The 19,059-nt window shown below is 39.6% G+C and overlaps 1 protein-coding gene and 1 pseudogene across 2 annotated transcripts in view; one reads left to right on the top strand and one right to left on the bottom strand.

The window, feature by feature from the left end:
• The window catches only part of cc2d2a (coiled-coil and C2 domain containing 2A), a 33,983-nt gene extending 29,717 nt beyond the window's left edge, over positions 1 to 4,266 (top strand). The window contains exons 34-40 of one of the 2 annotated variants that reach the window (XM_036592113.1): positions 489 to 578; positions 690 to 803; positions 1,578 to 1,712; positions 2,047 to 2,169; positions 2,289 to 2,347; positions 2,504 to 2,681; positions 3,444 to 4,266. In XM_036592113.1, coding sequence (XP_036448006.1) covers positions 489 to 578; positions 690 to 803; positions 1,578 to 1,712; positions 2,047 to 2,169; positions 2,289 to 2,347; positions 2,504 to 2,681; positions 3,444 to 3,632 — 888 coding nt within the window. In that variant the 3' untranslated portion in view covers positions 3,633 to 4,266. The remainder of the gene's footprint in view (positions 1 to 488; positions 579 to 689; positions 804 to 1,577; positions 1,713 to 2,046; positions 2,170 to 2,288; positions 2,348 to 2,503; positions 2,682 to 3,443) is intronic. The other variant, XM_036592114.1, reaches the window with a different exon arrangement.
• A 5,232-nt stretch (positions 4,267 to 9,498) lies between these two features.
• Positions 9,499 to 10,849, bottom strand: LOC118822825 (annotated as a pseudogene).
• Between the last annotated feature and the right edge of the window lie 8,210 nt (positions 10,850 to 19,059).

Raw genomic sequence — 19,059 nt, 5'->3', positions numbered from 1 at the left:
ACTTTCATCCACCAAGGGTATTTTCCATCAGAAAAATGCTATTTCAACTCCCAGGACCAGGTGTACATATGAGAGAAGACATGACACAAAAATGCAATGATGCAGCTGCAGTACTGTGGGTGCTCGTTGTGGTCGCATCAGTGCACATTTTACACAGCGTCTATGTTTATACGTACGTCTGCCACTCGAGACCACACTCAAAACCCTTTCTCAGTAATCTTTATGTGCATAGCAAGTGTGGAAATGAAGTTCCTGTCTTTGTGCAGGTTTATCGTGTTGCATGCATGCACTTTTTAGGAAGTGTCCAACACCAACAAAGACTGCAGCTGACTGAGCCTGCATCATTGCTCCTTTTATATAGCAATAGACATTCTGTCTATTGAAGGCCTCTTTTTTTTGTTACACTTGTGCCAGCTTTCCCTGTTGAATACTGAGGGTCTTACTTGCTTTTTCTACTCTGTCTTCATGTAATCCTTATCTCTTTCCAGGAGTTGGTTGCTCGATATGTGTCTCTCATTCCATTTCTGCCAGACAGCGTGTCTTTTGCTGGCATCTGTGACTTGTGGAGCACTTGTGATGTGAGTGCTTTTTAACAGTTCCATGATACCTTCTTTATTCTCGTTCATTGTTCTCATACTGAATGAGCCTTGCCAAATCTTCATTTGAATCATTTTGTATCGTTTTTATAGCAATTCCTGACATTGTTAGCTGGAGATGAGGAAGAACATGCGGTGCTGCTCTGCAACTACTTCTTGTCCATGGGCAAAAAGGCTTGGCTTATCATAGGAACTGCCATCCCTGAAGTGAGTGACTCTATGTAATATAATATGGTTATCCTAGCCATATAGTTTGCAGTGTTATGAAGTGTGTTTTGTATTTTCCGACAGTGTATGACGTTACATAACAAAACATAAAAAAAAGTCTGTGTCAGAAACCACATAAAGTCGCTGCCCACAAAAAAACATGTATCCATTTATTTTTTATTTTCACTTTTCTAGATAAATCAAACCCACGACCCAAAAGGATAAGCGGTTTAGAAAATATGTGGAAAAATCGAACAGTTGAAGCTTGTGTAATAACTGCTTGATGAATGGACCCATACAAATGTTCCAAAATTACTTGCAATAAAACCTCTTTGCATTATCCTACATTAAACAGTGCCTTTTCCTGTAAAGTTACCATTTTTGGACATACTTTTTTTTTTCTTCAAACAGCAAACGTGTCTTGTTCATCAACTACATTTGACATAATTTGGGAAAAATGTGTACATTTTTGATCAACAACATCTTGGGTACCTATTTATGTTAGTTTGGACAGATACACTGAAGAGTCCATGTCATGAAAAAATGGAATTTTTGGAAACATGGAATTTTTTCTTCTTTTTTGAAATAAGAGTTGGAGTTAAAAGAGAATAGTATATAAACATTGCTAAAGTTTCAAAATAAACAATTCCTTCCATAGTCCATACAGTCCATACATGGAAACTAAACTGTAAAACAACCTGTTTTGATTTCATTGTTTCTGTGATGTCACAAAAAAACAACACATTTGCATATATCTGGGTGTCACATTTTTAGGGTCCCACAGCATATGTTCTGACCCAAGAACAGAACCGGTACTTGATTTGGAACCCCAGCGTAGGACAGTACTATGGACAGTATGACACGTTCTGCCCCTTGCAGACTGTTGGATGCCTGGTCAATGCAGACAATGTGAGTAGAGACAACATTCAAGAAATGACACTAACATGCAAAAAATAACGTGACTTTCAGATTAAAACTTCACAAGTTGTTTATATCCCCAACCTTGATGATGATGTAACAGCTAATAAACTGCACTAAATATATATTTCAGATGGGTGGCTGGTTTATTTCTTTAATAGTTTAACCCCTTAAATTCCTAGGCTTATTGCATACTAAGGATTATTATTCAGTAACAACATGGACTGTTTTGCAAACCAGCAGAAGTGTCTAGTAAAACTGTGGACCCACCAGTGGGTCCTGGCCATTTAAGGAGTTAATAGTTTTTTGGTGCATTCTGTTGCAGGTGTGGTTTAATATCCAGGTTTATGCCGCTCCAATGAGGATGAGTTTTGATGTTACCAAACCAAAGTTCTGGAAGCCATTCTTCTCCAGGTCATTCCCTGACCCTGGCCTTTCCAGTGTACAGGTGAGTGTGCGGAGCATAGCCAACAGCTCCACCAAACACAGGCCTCTGATGGAATTGATGGAATGGAGTTACTGATGGAAATTGGTGAAGGTTATGTTTGTGCTCTGTGTGTTTTGAAGCCAGAGGAGCTGGTGTACAGACGCATAGACAAGGCAGCTGCTGCAGAGTTACAGGACAGGTGAGTCCACAAAGACTATCCTTCCATGATGCCATCTTTCTCTCTCTCACTTTGTATTTACTTCACAAGCTTTTCCTGTCATGTCATTTTGTCATTAGTCTGTTGCCGTTATGTTCCGTGTAATTTATGTGTTATCTCGAATTGCATTAATGGCAGGATAGAGAAAGTGCTAAGGGAGAAAATCATGGAGTGGCGCCCACGACACCCAACTCGCTGGAACCGGTACTGCACGTCCACATTACGGCACTTCCTGCCAAAACTAGAACTGAGCGGGGGTCGTGAGGTGGCTGAGGAACATCGCCTTGAGCTGCAAAGCCTGCTGGGAGACTACAGGGTGAGTGTGATGATCAAGTTTCTGTCTCACATGACCTCACTTTGTGAATGCACCAAATTTTCCTGTTCCACCTTAAATGGTGCAGCAGTCACATTCTGGTGCCTCAGGCATCATTTAAGGTGGAACATAAAAATTTGATCAAGAAGCTGGCGAATGAGAAGTGACTTCAGTGACAAAAAAAACTTGAGGTAAGCAGCTATAGCTGAGCTAAAACTTAAAGCAGAGCAAAGTAAGTCTGTATTTTCATTTATATTATATTTTTTTGCCTATAACGTACTAGCACATTAGCACATACTGAGACATATTTACAGCCAAGATGGTAAAATGGACATAAAACATGGCTCCCAAGGAGGTTTGATTTTTATTGAAAGGACAAAATGGCCCTTAACATTTGGGTTGCCGACTCCTCATATAGGTGCTGTTCGTAGATTTATATTTACTGATTCTAGCCAATCTGCTGATGCACAATTTATATAGGCCAGATATTATTTGGGTGGTGGACTGTAATAAGCACAGCAGTGACACTGACATGATAGTGGTACTATGTGCTGCGCTGGTGTGTCAGGCACAGTACAGTTATATAACCTGATAAAATGGCAAAAGAGCAAAGATACAAGGTAGCTGTACCTAATAAACTAGCCACTCATTATGTATGTAGGTAAGAATAATAATTCAGGATTAGCTTCATAGTGTATTTTAATGAAATGAGTGAATACAAATTATGCAAGTATTCATTTCTTCTTGCTTGTTCATTTATGTTAGATTTCTGGGTTTCCTCTGCACCTTCCTTTCTCTGAGATCCGACCAATCATTGAAGCCGTGTACAGCACCGGAGTTCATAATGTGGAGGCCCCCAACATGGAGTTTGCATTGGCTGTGTACGTGCACCCGTACCCCAGTAACGTGCTTTCTGTCTGGGTCTATATTGCCTCGCTGGTCCGCACACGCTAGCTTTCAGTCTTAGAAGAATTTATGAATGTAGCATTTTTTCCACAGCGTGTTTATAAATGTATGTTTACCTTTTTAGACTCACGTTTAGTGTTAATGTAAATATTTATGATAAATACAGTTTTTTAAACCATGTGTCATATAAGTTTGTACAAAATTACAAACTAAATATTTAGTCATTTACATTACAATTTTGAGAAGCATCCATGATTATCTCTGATCATCCATGATTATCACATCAAAGCAACTTAAGCAGAACAAGTTAAAGACATTATCTTTTAAACCATTAATGTTAACAAAACTCTAAACTGTGGATAGTGTATATTTTGAGCATTTTAGTTATTTGTTCTTTGGTGAGCTTGAAAACTGTAATTTTTCCAAAATCAGTAAAAATAAAGTAAAAACAGTAAAAATGTATCTAAAGTTTTTTTAACAACAGGGAAAAGTTACAAACATGCCATTGCTGCATGTTTATTTAGATCATTTGTGTCTTCTATGATGTACGTACTTCCTGCCAATATGCTTTACATGACAGATTTCAAAGTTCAGTGTTTTCACATGAAATGCGTAAGCCACAAACCTGTGGCAGTGACGCTTTTTACCGTAACTGTATGGGTTGTGAAGCATCTGGAAAGAAAAAAAAATAAAGAAAAAAAAATGTGTGTCTTGCCTTTTCTTACGAATCAAAGCAATTACAAAATAGCCACAGTATCATTTATCAGTTTGGCACATGGAGCACATTTAAAATCAAGAAATGAAAGCTGAAGCACTGCACAATAATTTAGCATGACAAAAATCCAAAACACAAGGCCAGGTCAGGCCAACAGTGTGGTGCTGTGGAAGGTTAATGCTCTGGAGTGGCCCTTCATTAAACCACTCCGGGAACCAAACATGTAAAACAGGCCATCCAGAAGTGAAACAGGACCCAAATGAATTCTGAAAAAAGAGATAATTCAGCACTCATGATTGTGGTGTGTTGTTGTAGGCAGCCCCTTGTCAGTGCAGTGACCTTACTGAAAGATACTCAAATCAGATGGACCAGACTGACTGTGGCCAATGAGCAAGAGACGGCAATCGATGATCAGCCAGTACTGAAGAAGTGTTACTCTGTAAGCAGAAGCACAGAAACCCAGTCATTCATTTTTCAGTTTCACTGTGCATATCTGAGTTATGTAGCAGACTTGGCTGTTAACTCTCTGCCCAGGAAGAGGAGATATAGGACTAGCAATATGCCAAAATATTATAGTTTCGCAAAATTATGACTGTGGAGAGGTGGGCGTGGCCGAGCGTCGAATCAGCGGGCTAAGTAGCTGATAATGTTCACCTGTGCCTTGTTTCTGCCAGCCTACTTATAGGCAATCTCTTCCTTCAGTAGGCGGCAGAGCCCATACAGAGAAGGAGACGGCGGAAGGCGTGAGAGCTGAGCTGATCTGATCTGATAAGAAGTGGAAAGAAAGGACTGAAAAGTCCCAGCGAGCGTCTTGTCTTACTCTGTGGGCTGAAAAGCCGAGTATTTCTTTTTTTGCGTTGTGTATAAGTGAATAAAATAGCTCTCCGTCTTCACACCTGCCCCCGGCGTCTTTCCTCCTCCCACCGTTAAAGTCTTCCACAATGACTTATTGACGGACTGTTCAATTACTATCTTAAAATAATGACTTATTTTCTCAAAATAGGCATGTTGACTGTTTTAATACTGACTTGCTATGTCAAAATAATGACTTAGTATCTTGTAGAAATGACATTGACCCAAATACTGTTTCTTTACAAATTGAATAACTTATTTCGACATAGTATCTCAGAACTTTGAGAAAATCACTATTTCTAGATATTAAGTGAATATTTCAAAGAAATAAATCAGTATTTCAAGATACTAGTAAAACTTTGAGAAAGTAAATCATTATTTCGAGATACTGCTGCCAGAAACAGGCTATTTTTTCTCCTCTGCGTGGCGGGAACGGGCTTCTATAGACCGTATGCTCTGTTTCTCTACTTCTGGATGAACATGGGAGCCAAATAAATCCATGTTCTCTAAGCAGCTCTGTGTGAAGGAACCGTTGGCGAAAAAAGCTAACTGGACTTCATTCTAAATGATGGATAACAGCAACAAAACACGCACATCCCAAATCATGACACGTGTGGAGAATTGATGGCATTGTGCTCATATGAACATTACTCACGTCTAGAAGTGCAGTTCATGTGGTTTAATCCGTGCTCAATATGGCTCAGCAGGAGTTACTGCCCTTCTACCGCGCGCGCGCAGTCACACTCTCCGTTCAAATTTAAAATCCAACGGAAAACCCAACGGATCTGCGCGAGCCCGACCCAGCGGTTATTTAACATTCACACTGCAACGGAACCTCAAACCTGAAGCTCAGCGGATTCAGCGGTCATTTTAACGTTAGAGGTGAAGAGAATCGTTTATTTATAATATTATTTTTAGATTTATCCTAAAATATACTGGTTTTAACGGAGTGGCTTCTTTTGATTATAGACACTTTCAATAATTTGAAAATAATTTTTTTCCCACGATACCCAGCAAACACAGTTACGTTGTGATGACGCTGTGACAACCTATTGTTTTGGTGGTTAACGTTGGAATGTAATTCCTCAGAAAGTTAAGTTATCTGACAACGTTGTGACGACGTAGTGGGCCATGTTGTCAGTACGTCACAGCCTTCTAGAAAACTCAAATTCCGTTATGTTGTGAATGGAGCTCCATGGGATTTTGCTAAGTCGTTTACAGGTAGTCATAACACCGTATGGCCAGAGAACCTGTAGAGAATTAGAACTTGAGGAGAAACCATTCCTGAGTGCAAAATGAATGTGTTAAGATTAATTTCCTGAGCACAGAACAGCATAAAACATTTTAACAAAGCTGTTAGATTTTTTTTAAGAGCTTCTGAACTCCAGTTATAGAAGTTCAAAATGATGCCTCATGTACGTTCATGACGTCAGTGAGCGCGAACAGCCAATGAGCTGCTCCGCTTGCCAACCAGTCAGCACTCAGTAGCAGTAATGTTAGTGTCCTTCTGCCCAAAACCTGTTTGCTGTAGAAAAAAGGGAATATATAGGTGAGTTTCTTTGCTTTTTTTAGTGAAAGACATCCATCTACTTTCTAAAATTATAGAAACGTTCCGGGCAAGTAATTAGAAACTATTTTAACTTTTCGTTTTTAGCCGTTGAGCTCCATTAACTCCAATTTATTGAGGGCTTGCTCGCGGCCGCCCTCAGCTGTTTTGCAGTCCTGTTTTTTGATAGGAAGAGGCCAGGCTCCTCATAAACTGGCTCTGATATGGCAACATTACTAAAATAATGAAGTTGTGACAACCTTGTTGAGACAACGTAAACAGCACCACCTTTTTACAACACCGTGACAAAGTTGTGACAGTGTTGTGTTTTTTGCTAGCACGTCAGATGTTACTGCTGCGCTATTCTTTTGAGCATGCGTGATTTAGCTACTTTTTCCCTGCAAAACTTTATACTGTCATGTATATATTTATAGAAAAAACAAATTGTCTGACCCATTTCTCAGTACTACACTGTCCAGTAAATATCAGATGAATCACCAGTGTAAAACTTTCTCTTTTCAAGAGAAAACCAATTTTAGCCAGGACAGCTGATGTGTAGTAGCTAGTTAACTTTATGTACTCTCCTGTTGTCTCCTTCACTTTCCCTCCCTGACCCTGGCTGTGTTCATCAATGCTCTATTCAAAGCACAGTTAAAATAAAAGCACATTGTTTCTTCAAAACTGATTAATAAAAATGCTAAATATATATATATATATATATATATATATATATATATATATATATATATATATATATATATATATATATGGGAAACGCTACAAACCCCCAAAAATAGCATAAAGTGGCATGAGAACATGCCTCTGTTCTGTTTAATTAAAAACCGCTGCTATAATATTGTTAATATATTGTTAAGCTGTACTTAACAAAAATAATAGGTTTTATCCCACATAAAATCTTCCACTAAATGTCACTGGATCTCAATTATGTGGTTGTTAAGGAGTTAAAATTTTGCTACATGCCAGCTAACACTGTTGCTCGCTGAATGGATTTCATAAAACTGCAAACCTCACTGAAAGACCCCACAGAAACCAGCAAGCTCTGTCGAGTATGCTAGTGAAGTAGCTTAGGCAGTAGTAGAGTATACTGGGAGGTAGCTGGTGTTGCAGTTGCCCTGTAATGGACTGGCGACCTGTCCAGGGTGTTTCCTGCCTTCTCCCAATGAGCGCTGGGATAGGCTCCAGCTCCCCAGGAAGAGAAGCAGCTTTAATGATGAGTGAGTGAGGGAGAGTGGTGTTGAAGTTTAGTAGTAGACTAACTTTTGTGCAACATCTTTCAATGCACAGAAGCAGCAAAATTATTTTGACTCCTTAACAACCTTGTACTTCAGAGGAACCAGTGATATTGGTAAAAATGTACAAATGGCAAAATGTGTTGGGTTTGGAACCTTTTTGTTTAACCCTGGGCTCTATAACAGCGATTTCCAAAAATCTCATTAATTTCTGCCATAGAGAAATCTAGCTTCAAACTGAAGTTCCTAATATTGATATGATGTCGACTAGAGAACGACACACAACTTCAGTTAAGTCAGTGCTACACCTGTAGCCTCAAATGAGCTGTAGATAAAGAAACCACAGTGCCCTCACTAATCTAAAACATTCGAGTTATGCATCTAAATGTCATTTTTGTCAGCAGTCACACACTTTCCTTCCCTAAATAAGCAATTCACTCTCACTTCTTGCATCCTCTTATTGTATTTGGAGTCACGCTACAAAACACACAATACAAGGAACAAATATTTCCTTAAACAAAGAAACAAAATGGATTATGTTATTTAAGTAACTTAAGCACCATCAACTTACAAAGTATGATGGAATATAGAACTGTTCTCTTACCTGTATTAGAACGCTTAGGGTGGGCTACCTAAGCTAAATAGAGCATGTATTTTTAACCCGTGTCAAACTCAAACACTAAAAGGGCCATCTCAGTAAATCCGTGGGCCAGAGAATGTTTCATTTCATTTTACATTTTGCTATAAACCAAACTGACCATTGTTTATTCAACATATGCAAAAACAGTAAAATACAGACACTTGTAGTCAACCTTGAAATATTACATAAATACTTGAAATATTCCAAATTTAAATATCTCCAGGTGCTCTGTCTTTTAAACCTACCTATTTGCTTAAACCAATATACCTGGCATCCTTTCTTTGCTGTAAGTTCATTAATACTTGGGCTCAATTTCTGACATTAAGTGTTTATATTGGCTGAACTGCAGTTAGCTGTTTGGTGATATGACTGCTGTGGAATTGTGCAGAATTATGTAGAACTGAGGTGTAACCGCGATCCCATAGATGTTGTTGGGGTAGGAGACTCAGAGTGCACATTATGTTGCCGTGCATGCTGGGGACTGTAGTGCAGTGCATTGTGAAACGAGCTAATATTAATAGAAAATTAAAACACTTTTGCGGGCCAGATAGGATTGAATAGAATAGAAAATGTATGCAGTATATACAGCTACACCATAAAGTTCTCAATATTTTTTTTTAATTTAGTATATTGTAGACATTGTTATAGGTATTATTTTTACTCCTTTTATAAGCCAAATATTCATGTACAAAATTATTTATGTAAAAGAAAGCGACAGCTGACATATATCATTGGTTTTCTTACTACTTGTACACGCAATCTTCAAACTTGCTGTGACATGAGCTTATTGTTTTATTGCACTGACAGTAAAAAAATATATATCAAATAAATTCTAACATTCACTTAATGACAATACTCATATTTACACGGAGTCTGACAGCTGCATGATTACCTCCATTGTTGTTTCCGTATCAGTACATGGAGCCCTGAGAACCCGGAACTGGTGCATTTCGTGGCCGATGGAGGTCCGTTTTGCTTTGCTCACGAAAAGGTTTTGTATAATCATCTTCAAATGATTTTGGAATTTTACACCAACAAAAACATAGAACACTGGATTGAGACAGCAGTGGGAAAAAGCGAACAGTCTGCAGGCATAATCTGCATATTCTAAATTATCGGTGACATAACATTCTATAAAAGGGTCAATCTGATGGTAAGTGAAGGTCTGTAGAAATATCACAATGTTATAAGGAGCCCAGCCGATAAAGAATACCGCCACGATGCAGAAGATGAGTCTTATAGTCCTGTGTCTTTTTCTTGCTCTGGACTTGAGGACAGTCTGAAGAATTCTTAAGTAGCAAAAACCCATTACTAGAAAAGCACTTACAAAAATGACGTTCTGTTCATATGTAACGGCAACAGTGGTTTTCATGCTGTTATACTCACAGTAAAGTTTGTTAGGGTCTTCTGGGTCAGGCATGACTGCACTGCACAGTACGGCTGGTATTGCTGCTGAAATGCTCACCACCCAAGCAAGGATGGGAGCAACTGCAAACTGCTGTCCTCCCTCCCATTCGGAGAGAGGATAGACCACTGCTATATAGCGCTGAATGGTCATCAGCATCAGGAACACAATGCTACTGTAATATCCAGCTGAGAAGACAAAATTGACCCCTTTGCACACTGCATCACCAAAGGTCCAGCCCCAGATGTAGTAAAAGGACCAAAATGGAAGTCCCAGAGTGAACATCAGGTCAGAGACAGCCAGGTTGAGGATGAAGATGTTGGTCAGTGATCTGAGGTTTTCATAGAGGCCAAGAATGACAAGAACCAGTGTGTTACCAACAAGACTGAAGACGACCACAGTGAAAAAGAATATAGGAACTGCAATGGATCCAACTTTGGCCACAGTTTCTTTGCGACATATTTCATCATAATCGTCACTGTATACATATTGAGGATCACTTTCTGTATCTGAACTGTTTTCTGGAAAGAAAAGACAGTAAAGAACTGATCAGTACTCAGTCTTGTCCAATGTCAAATGTTTTTTACAATGTATTATCTGATAACACATAAAGAAAGGAACTTGTTCTGAAGAAAAAAATCTTAAATACATAGTAAATTTACAGTGCAATGCTTTGAATGATGACTAGCTCTAAGTCCAATGAATGAAACAGTAGTTACCAGGCTTAACTCAAGGTTTCAAAAATGCTTTTACATACCCATTTCAGATCAGAATGTAAATGAGCTACAGGTAGAAAGACTGAGGTGAACAATTCCAAACAGCTCTGTTCTGTCGCTGTTCTCGTAAGTCCCCTCCCCGTTACCTTTATTTCTCATGCTTCTTTTATTTCTTACGTACAGGAACTGAAAGCTGTGAGAGAATTGACACCTTCTTTTGAAAGTCTATAGTACAGGTGGCAGAGCAGACCCATGCAATTACACTCCCTCCACCATGTGTCATATTTGGGTTGATGTTTTAGTGGTGGTTTGGAGTATTTAGTTTTCTCATGACAAAATGCTGCGTACTTTTACCAAGATGTTTAACTTTGTCTCACCAGTCCAGAGAACAGTGTATTCTCTGTTGTCTATTTGTGCTTTGGGACATTGTGATGTGGGACATGTTTTAGTTCAAATGGAAAGTAAGTAGGCCTGTCACAATTATTACATAATTGCCTAATCACAGTTATTTAGGATAATCTCAATTTTAAAAGCTGACTGGAATCATTTTCCACAGTCGTTAGATTTCAGTTATGTTACTCTGAAGCAAGCCAATTGGGAATTGAGTTTGGTGGGTAGAAGCAAATAAATGTACAGTGTAAATAGTGTGTTTTTGCATAGGTTTTCACTCTGCTACCTTTGCTTATTTATGTATAGACATTTGTGTGAATCAGTTTTAGCTACTAAATAAACATAGCTAGCAAGTAAGGTGGCTAATCAGCCAGTTTAGCTACTTTAGGCTTGTATTGTAGTTGTTGCAAGCAATGAACAAGAAAAGACAATTAAATAATAATTCGCAGTTATTAACATGATAAACGCCAGCATGATTGTGATAGCCCTAGGAGTAGGCTTGCAAGATTATGTGCATTATACTGTATGCCCTGTAGCTGCTGCTGTTTTGGGGGGCAGAAGGGCTTGGCATTGTGACAATAAATATTGGTATTGTGATAAATTATGCCACTGTGTGCCTCTCTGAGAATACTGTGGATATCATCGGTACTTAAACATTTCTTAACTGCATGTTTGATTACAAAGAGAGCAGCAGTCACATTTAATTGAATTTTATGCATCACAGTATGAGAATGTTGAAGAAAACTCATTGTATTCATTGTTTTATGTAGTATTTTTAAATTCGCCACTATTTTGTCTGTTCCAACTTGTTAGATGTCAGAAAAAAATAAATATCATGAAATGTCATGTATCATGAAAGCTTCTCGAAAGTATTGTGACATTACACTTTTGCCATTGTCCTTTATTGTGTTGTCCTACTTTCCTGTGTCACCAGTGCTCAGTGTGAGCTTGTCCACCTGTAGTTCTTCTCTGTAACTCCAACCTGTCACATGCATGCATCACCACCATTAAAGAGCACTGATCATCTCTTTAGGGAAGTGTCACATTGCAAGACATGATTATTTTGAACATCAACCAAACAGAATGTAGTAGTGTGAGCTGCTAAACCAAAGTTTTGTTATTGTTAAAAAAAAAACAAAAAAACATGGCTTTATGCTCTGTGGAGCTCTTAAACACATTACTATTGTGGTGGCTTCCACTGGCACCAGTTTCAGGAAGGGAGCTCAGTATGCAGAGCTGCGCCTTGTGCCCTGCTCCCTTCGCTAAAGGGATGTTAAATGCTCTTATTTAATGTTGTTAGTTGTTATAATGTCGCTGTTCATTAGCTAAAGGTGTGTCTATGTTATGTTATTTTGTGTTGGGCATTGGGGTTAGTTAGAGTGGGTTTGCACCTACTGTAGAGGGAAGAGCTATAGATCACTGTAGTCGTGCATCATTCTGTAGTCCTCGTTATGCCCATATTAGGAACGCCGGGTCTAAGCCCCATTTCTCTATGGCCAGAATGAATAGGGTTTCTGAAAAATCAGCTCTATTGCCCCCTGTGTTAAATTGAAATGTTTAGAAATCGATTCGTTTTGTCCTGTGAACATTTTTCTCCCAAATACCACTGGATCCTCCGAATTACAAGGCCGTTAAAGACCTATAATACTAATATTGCTACATGTGAGCTAAAGCTACTGCACATCAATTTGATGTCACTAAGCTACACGAAACGGGCTGCGGCGGTGCTCTGACGAGCTGTGCTACCTTATCAAAATGTTCTACCATAGTGCATAATTTCAGGTATACCCGTAAATAAAACCTCTATGTAGGATATTTTGTTAGGCTAAAACTCCTTATACTACCTGTGTTAAAACTACGAGGCTGAATTTAGCTTCTTTTTTTCGCAGCTTCTTGTTTGAATGTTCCCGTTCCACATTAAATGATGCAGCAGCTGTGACTAGCTATCACAACCATTAGCAAACAAGACAAAATACTGACCTTTTAGTTCAGTGAAACAGCAAAAATAATTTAATATTACTCAGCTGTTAAGCGTAAATAGTGAAACCTCCTCGTATTATGCCTTTCAACCCTCCATGAAGCTGAAGTCAGCCTCTTTTTCGCCGGCTGCTTGTTCGAATTGTCCCGTTCCACCTTAAATGGAGCTTAGACCTGGAGTTCCTAATATGGGCATGTGGTCTATGGCTAGTAGTGACCTTTCCTGTTATCCTCAGCTATGTTATGTGCCTTTTCTGCTGGTGTTAATCAAGAGCACTTCTCGTAGCAGAGATCATGTTCTCTTCCGCATCTTCTTTTTGCCAGTACGCTACATTTAGGAATCAGAAGTTAGAGAGCGCTGTCGAGTGGCTAGAGGTTAAATGGCACTTCAGTGAACTTACAGGCGAGCAGCGGAGGAAAAAACACCAGTTGATTCAGGAAGAAAGTAGCACAATCGTGGCCGACAAAGACAATGAAAAATACAGCATGGCAGCAGCCAGGAGCAGAGAAGACAGGGATGGCAGCATCCATCTGGGACATGGTGGGGCACGACCAATGCATATTCGACTACCAAGGTATGGTGAAGGTGTCTGGGAACCCTATTTCGCGCAAGTGCGAATGGCCGCTTACCATTGCGGCTGGACAGGGCTTTAGATGAAGTGCTGCATCAATCGCGAATGACTCACTGTGCTCACTAACATGGGCCAGACAATCTCCCTGCTGTGACCAGAGGTGCCTTCCCACACTGGAAGATATACACCAGGCTGCCACAGTCCAGCTTGGCTCTCTTACCAGCAGCTGAGTCAACACGAGAGGAAGAAAGCGGCTTCCGGTCATCCTGAGATGTCTAAACTGAGTGCACGAATTCTGGCTTGCACCTATACAAGAAGGCTGCATACTTGACTTCCTGGTGGTGACAGAAGTCATGATTGACCTCATGAAAGCTACACTGGTGAACAGAATTCAGCAGCGAAATCTAGGTGGAGGGTCGAAGCTCCCTAGCAGCAAAGCCTTCATTCCACATGAGGGGAATCATTAGCACTAAAGGAACTGAACATGCAGCGCTAGTGTCCTTGGACAGAAGCTCAGGGGCTGGGTGTGATGTCAGGGCAAGAGAACCACAACTTTTTGTGGGTGAAGTCATTGGCACTAGAGGAGCTGAACATGCAGTGCTAGAGACTTTGAACTGATCCTCAAGGGTTGTGGGTGGCGCACATGAGCAGCACTTCCATCTTCATCAATGGCACAATGGACAGTGTAGAGGACAGTACCAGTGAGTACAGCAGAACGTTTCACTGCAGTGGAAGTGGTGCATGAGTTATGGCACCAGAGTGCGTTAGTTTTAGCTGATTGTGGGAGCTTTTCAGTCGTTGTACAAACCACACAGCCCATACAAGAGCCAAGAGTTCCATGTACAACAACCACCAACACTAACCATTACATACATAATCCCTGGACGAGCTACCCAACTGCTACAACCCAATACTCCTTAACTCCTAGTCACTAAATTACCCCGTTTCCCAGCTACAGAGATGGATTGTACATAGACCAGTTTGGTGCAGCATAGCATTAACACCAGTGATGCTGCTCCAATTCGGCTCCGTTCCCATCAGCTTCCATTAGTAAAGAAAGGGGCTGCTGAACAGAGAATAAAGGAGATGGCAGCAGCAGAGGTTATCGAGATGCCGAGTAGCCCTTGGGCAGCACTGGTGGTCCTAGAAAAGAAAAAGGACAAAAGTTGGCAGTTTTGCGTGGACTACCAGCGGCTCAATGCTATAACTAAGCCTGACTCATATCCACTCCTGTGCATTGATGGTGCCTTGGACTGGCCCGACGTCTCTGCATGGTTCGGTCTGCTGGACCTGCGAAGTGAGCATTGGCAGGTGTTGGAAAACCCTAGGTTAGGGACAGTGACTGATATTTCAAACCAGAACCACAGGGAGGCTCTGGCTACAAAACACTATGTAGATGTTTTCCGGAAGCAGAGCAGGCGATGTCACAAACCGTCGTCAGATGCCAGGTAGCGCACAGGTTTTGACCAGTGATTCTTCATCTCTTCGTCTTTGTGGATTTTTGCTTGGTTTTACCTACTTTAGGATTTAAAAATTATTTTAATATCAAACCTGAACTGAGTCACGATGATGACACACACCAAGCTTGCGGCCTATGTTCGTGTCTCTCCAGGGGGATTTTCCAGCCAGTAGCTTTGATTAGATGCATACACTACATTAGGTTACGCTCACATCCTTTGCTTCAGTTGGGGTCAGTAAAGTTCAGCCCTGTCCCCTTAACCGTTCTTTGGGTAGAACCTTGGACTGTAAAATCGGGGAAACAGGGAATTTAGTGAGTACTGGTTAAGGAGTTTTGGGTCGTAACAGTTGGGTAGCTCGTCTAGGGATTGTATATGTAATGTTTAGTGTTGGTGGTTGTCATATTGGGAACTAGTGGCTCTTGTATAGGCTGTGTTTTTGGTAAAACGGGGTCAGTTAGCATTAAAGACTGGATGTTCAGCATGACAGGGAAATGATAGTGGAGAAAGCTAGACTTAAAGGAGAAATGGCTTTAAGGAAGGAGCAAGAGGAGCAACAAATAGAATTGGCAAGTCTGGAGTAAAACACGGCAACTGGAGAGTCACTGTGTTTCTGAGGTCTCAGTTAATCATGGGTTATGTGACTGTGGGACCAGTTCCCTCATTGCCAGTAGGGGAGTTAATTTTTTGCTAGGCAATGACTTAGCAGGTGACCGGGTCTGTGTAACACCTGTGGTGTTGATGATAGCTTGTATCAGTCCTAAAATTCTGGCTCTTGAGAAAGAACATCCTGAGGTTTTTCTGTTTGTGTGGTAACTCATTACCAGTTGTGAAAGCAAAATGAAGGCCAAAGGTATTGAGCTTGAGGCATTTTACTGGCCTTAATTACATAAGGATGTGGTTGCTTTTTGCCTTAATACTTCTTCACAGAGGCAGTGCCTTTGAGGAATATTCAAGCTAGGACTATCATAGGTGGGTTGATTACCTTTTCTCACATTTTGGGCTGCCGAAAGAAGTACAGTCAGATCGGGGCTTTAATTTTGTAGCTGGGTTGTTTCAGGAAGCAACGTGTAAACTGGGGATTTACCAGATTACTTCATCCTCATATTATCCATAATCATAAGGGGCAATTGAGAGATGCCACCAGACCCTGAAAACTATGATAAAAAACCTTTTCTGCCCAGTACCCTGAAAAAGGCTCAGGAGGTCTTTGCTTCTGTGATGCTGGATGGGCTTTACCATTGCCAAGTTCTTCTCTTCGGAAAAATGTTCCTGCTACTTTCCAGAGTGCTCTGAATATGGTTTCTGCTGGACTTTTGAATGTAGTTACTTATTTGGATAATGTAGTGGTATACAGTGCCATATGTGGCATGTACATTAGCTGTTTTAATGGTTACAAAGGGTGAATGTAATGGCAATTCTGTCCAAGTGTAAAATTGGTAGGGGCCAAGTAACCTACCCAGGTCATCAGGTTGGCCAAGGAATGGTATATATCCGTCTATCTATCTGTGGCTTCTGTTCGAAGTTTGTGCCAGACTTTGCAGTTCTTACTGGGCCTCTAACTAATTTATTTAAAGAAGTAGTTTTAACTGGATTAGTAATTGCCAGGCAGCTTTTGATCAGTTGAAAGTTATCTTGTCCTGTGAAACAGTAATTAAAGCCACAGAAGCTATATAAACATCAACTCTACCCTTGAAACTGAAGCTCATGTAAAATGTTGTGCTTGCTGTTTGTTAAATAAGACTTTATTTATTTGAATAAGCCAAGCATGTAGAACAGACCACCCAGAGGTGAAACTGGACCCAAATGAACTTTGGAAAAAGAGATAATTCAACACTTATGATTGTGCTGTGTTATTGTAGGCAGCCCCTTCTCAGTGCAGTGAACTTACTGAAAGATACTCAAAACAAATTGACCCAGAATTACTGTGGCCAAAGTGCAAGACACAAAACTTTCATTTCTGACAGTAGTGGAGCATTGTCGTTCTAATAGATGATTAGCCAAAAGAAAGTGTTTCTCTGTAAGAAGAAGCACAGAAAGCCATTCATTATTAATTTTCACTGTGTATATCTGAGTGTAGCACAAAAAGGTGTGTTAAATAACTGCCAGGTAGAGACGGAACAGCAGTATGCCAAAATATTATAGTTTGTCAAAACTATGATACAAGTCGAAATTATTACTTTTTTGTATTTAATTACTATTTTAAAATAATGACTTAATATCTCATAATATTCAACTTCAGACCATATTGCTTTTTTAAACAAAGTAGTAAAATGCTAAAAATAAAAAAAATAAATGGTTGAAATATATGTGAGCAAGTGTCCAGATACTATGGTGCATGACCAAAGTATAATCTATGTATGGGAAACTCTACAAAAACCCATAAAAATAGTGTAAGTAAGGCCTCTGGGGAAGAAATAAAGTACTTGAAAAATGCAGAATATGACCCTTTAAATATAAAACAAAAAGGTGTTTGTAGACCTGGAATGAAATGACTAGGTAACAGATGAGAGGTCAGTGCAGCTCCTTACAAATAAACAAATACAGATAATGTGTGTCATTATTGAGCCCATATTAGACACTCTGGGTCTAAGCTGAATTCTCAATGACAAAAATGAATATGATTTTCAAAAATTCCTGTTACTATACTCTGTATTTAAGAAAAGGTTCCAAACACGATGTGTTTTATCCCACGTACATCTTTTCACTGAATGTCACTGGATCTGAATTATGTGGTTGTTAAGGAGTCGAAATATGAATTTTACTACACACAGGTAACACTGCTGAACTGACATCATAAAACTGGAAACCTCACTGAAATACCCAACAGAAACCAGTGATCTCTGTCGAGTGTGCTAGTCAAGTTACTTAGGCAGTAGTAGAGTACATTAGGAGTTGCTTGTGTTGAAGTTTAACCCTTGTGTGGTGTTCAGGTCTGTCAGACCCATTTTCAATGTTTACCAAAAGAATAAATGATGCAATTTATTATTTCAACCTCAGATTCCTTGGCCTTTGCTCATTTTCTGTGAAGAACCTATAAAATAACACATTTTTTTTATCATTTTAAAAAACAATAATGCGGTGGGTCGTACAGATCTACTGAATAACAAATACATCAACACCACACAAGGGTTAATAGTAGACTTTCATGCAAAGTCTTTTCAATGTGCAGGAGTGTTAGATCACTATTACCGTGGATGTGGCAATGTTCATATTTATGTCTTAACAACCCCGAAACTCAGAGGATCCGGTCACAAATGTACATAGGGCAAAATGTTGTATCAAAATGTAGATTTTCAAAAATTTTTATTCATTTCTGTCATAGGGAAATCCAGCTTAGAACTGAAGTTGGGCATGTTGCCGACTAGAGAATGACACACGAATTCAGAGCTCTATTCTAGGTTGCATTCAAAACCACATGCCACTGTGCTATACGTACTATTCAAATGAATGGACTTATGGTGGAATACTAATTATTATGGTATAAATATATGCAGTATATACAGCTACAACATAAAGTTCTCATGAGTCATTTTATTATGTAGCGTATTTTAGAGATTATTATAGGTTTTATCATTCTGTTTTCTCTAAGCCAAATACACACACACACACACACACATCCTCTATCCGCTTATCCTTCTGGGTCACAGTGGGGTGCTGGAGTCTATCCCAGCTGTCATTGGGCGGAAGGCAGGATACACCCTGGACAGGTCACCAGTCCATCACAGGGCTCTAAGCCAAATATTTCTACACAATATTATTTATGTACAAAAAGCCTTGCAAGAAACTAGCTGACATTTCTCATTGTTTTCAGAGGTTTTCTCAAAGTTCCAGCCTTCCAGTTTGATTGGTAGCTGTCCAGCTCCCTTAAAATCGTCATTACTGCTGTAACATGAGCTTGTTGATTTATTGCACTAAAAGTAAAAATACATTTCAGATCATTTCTAACATTTAC

Source organism: Colossoma macropomum, unplaced genomic scaffold (genome assembly GCF_904425465.1).
Source record: "Colossoma macropomum unplaced genomic scaffold, Colossoma_macropomum, whole genome shotgun sequence".
Taxonomy (NCBI): Eukaryota; Metazoa; Chordata; class Actinopteri; order Characiformes; family Serrasalmidae; genus Colossoma; species Colossoma macropomum.
This window is presented reverse-complemented; position numbering and strand designations above follow the sequence as displayed.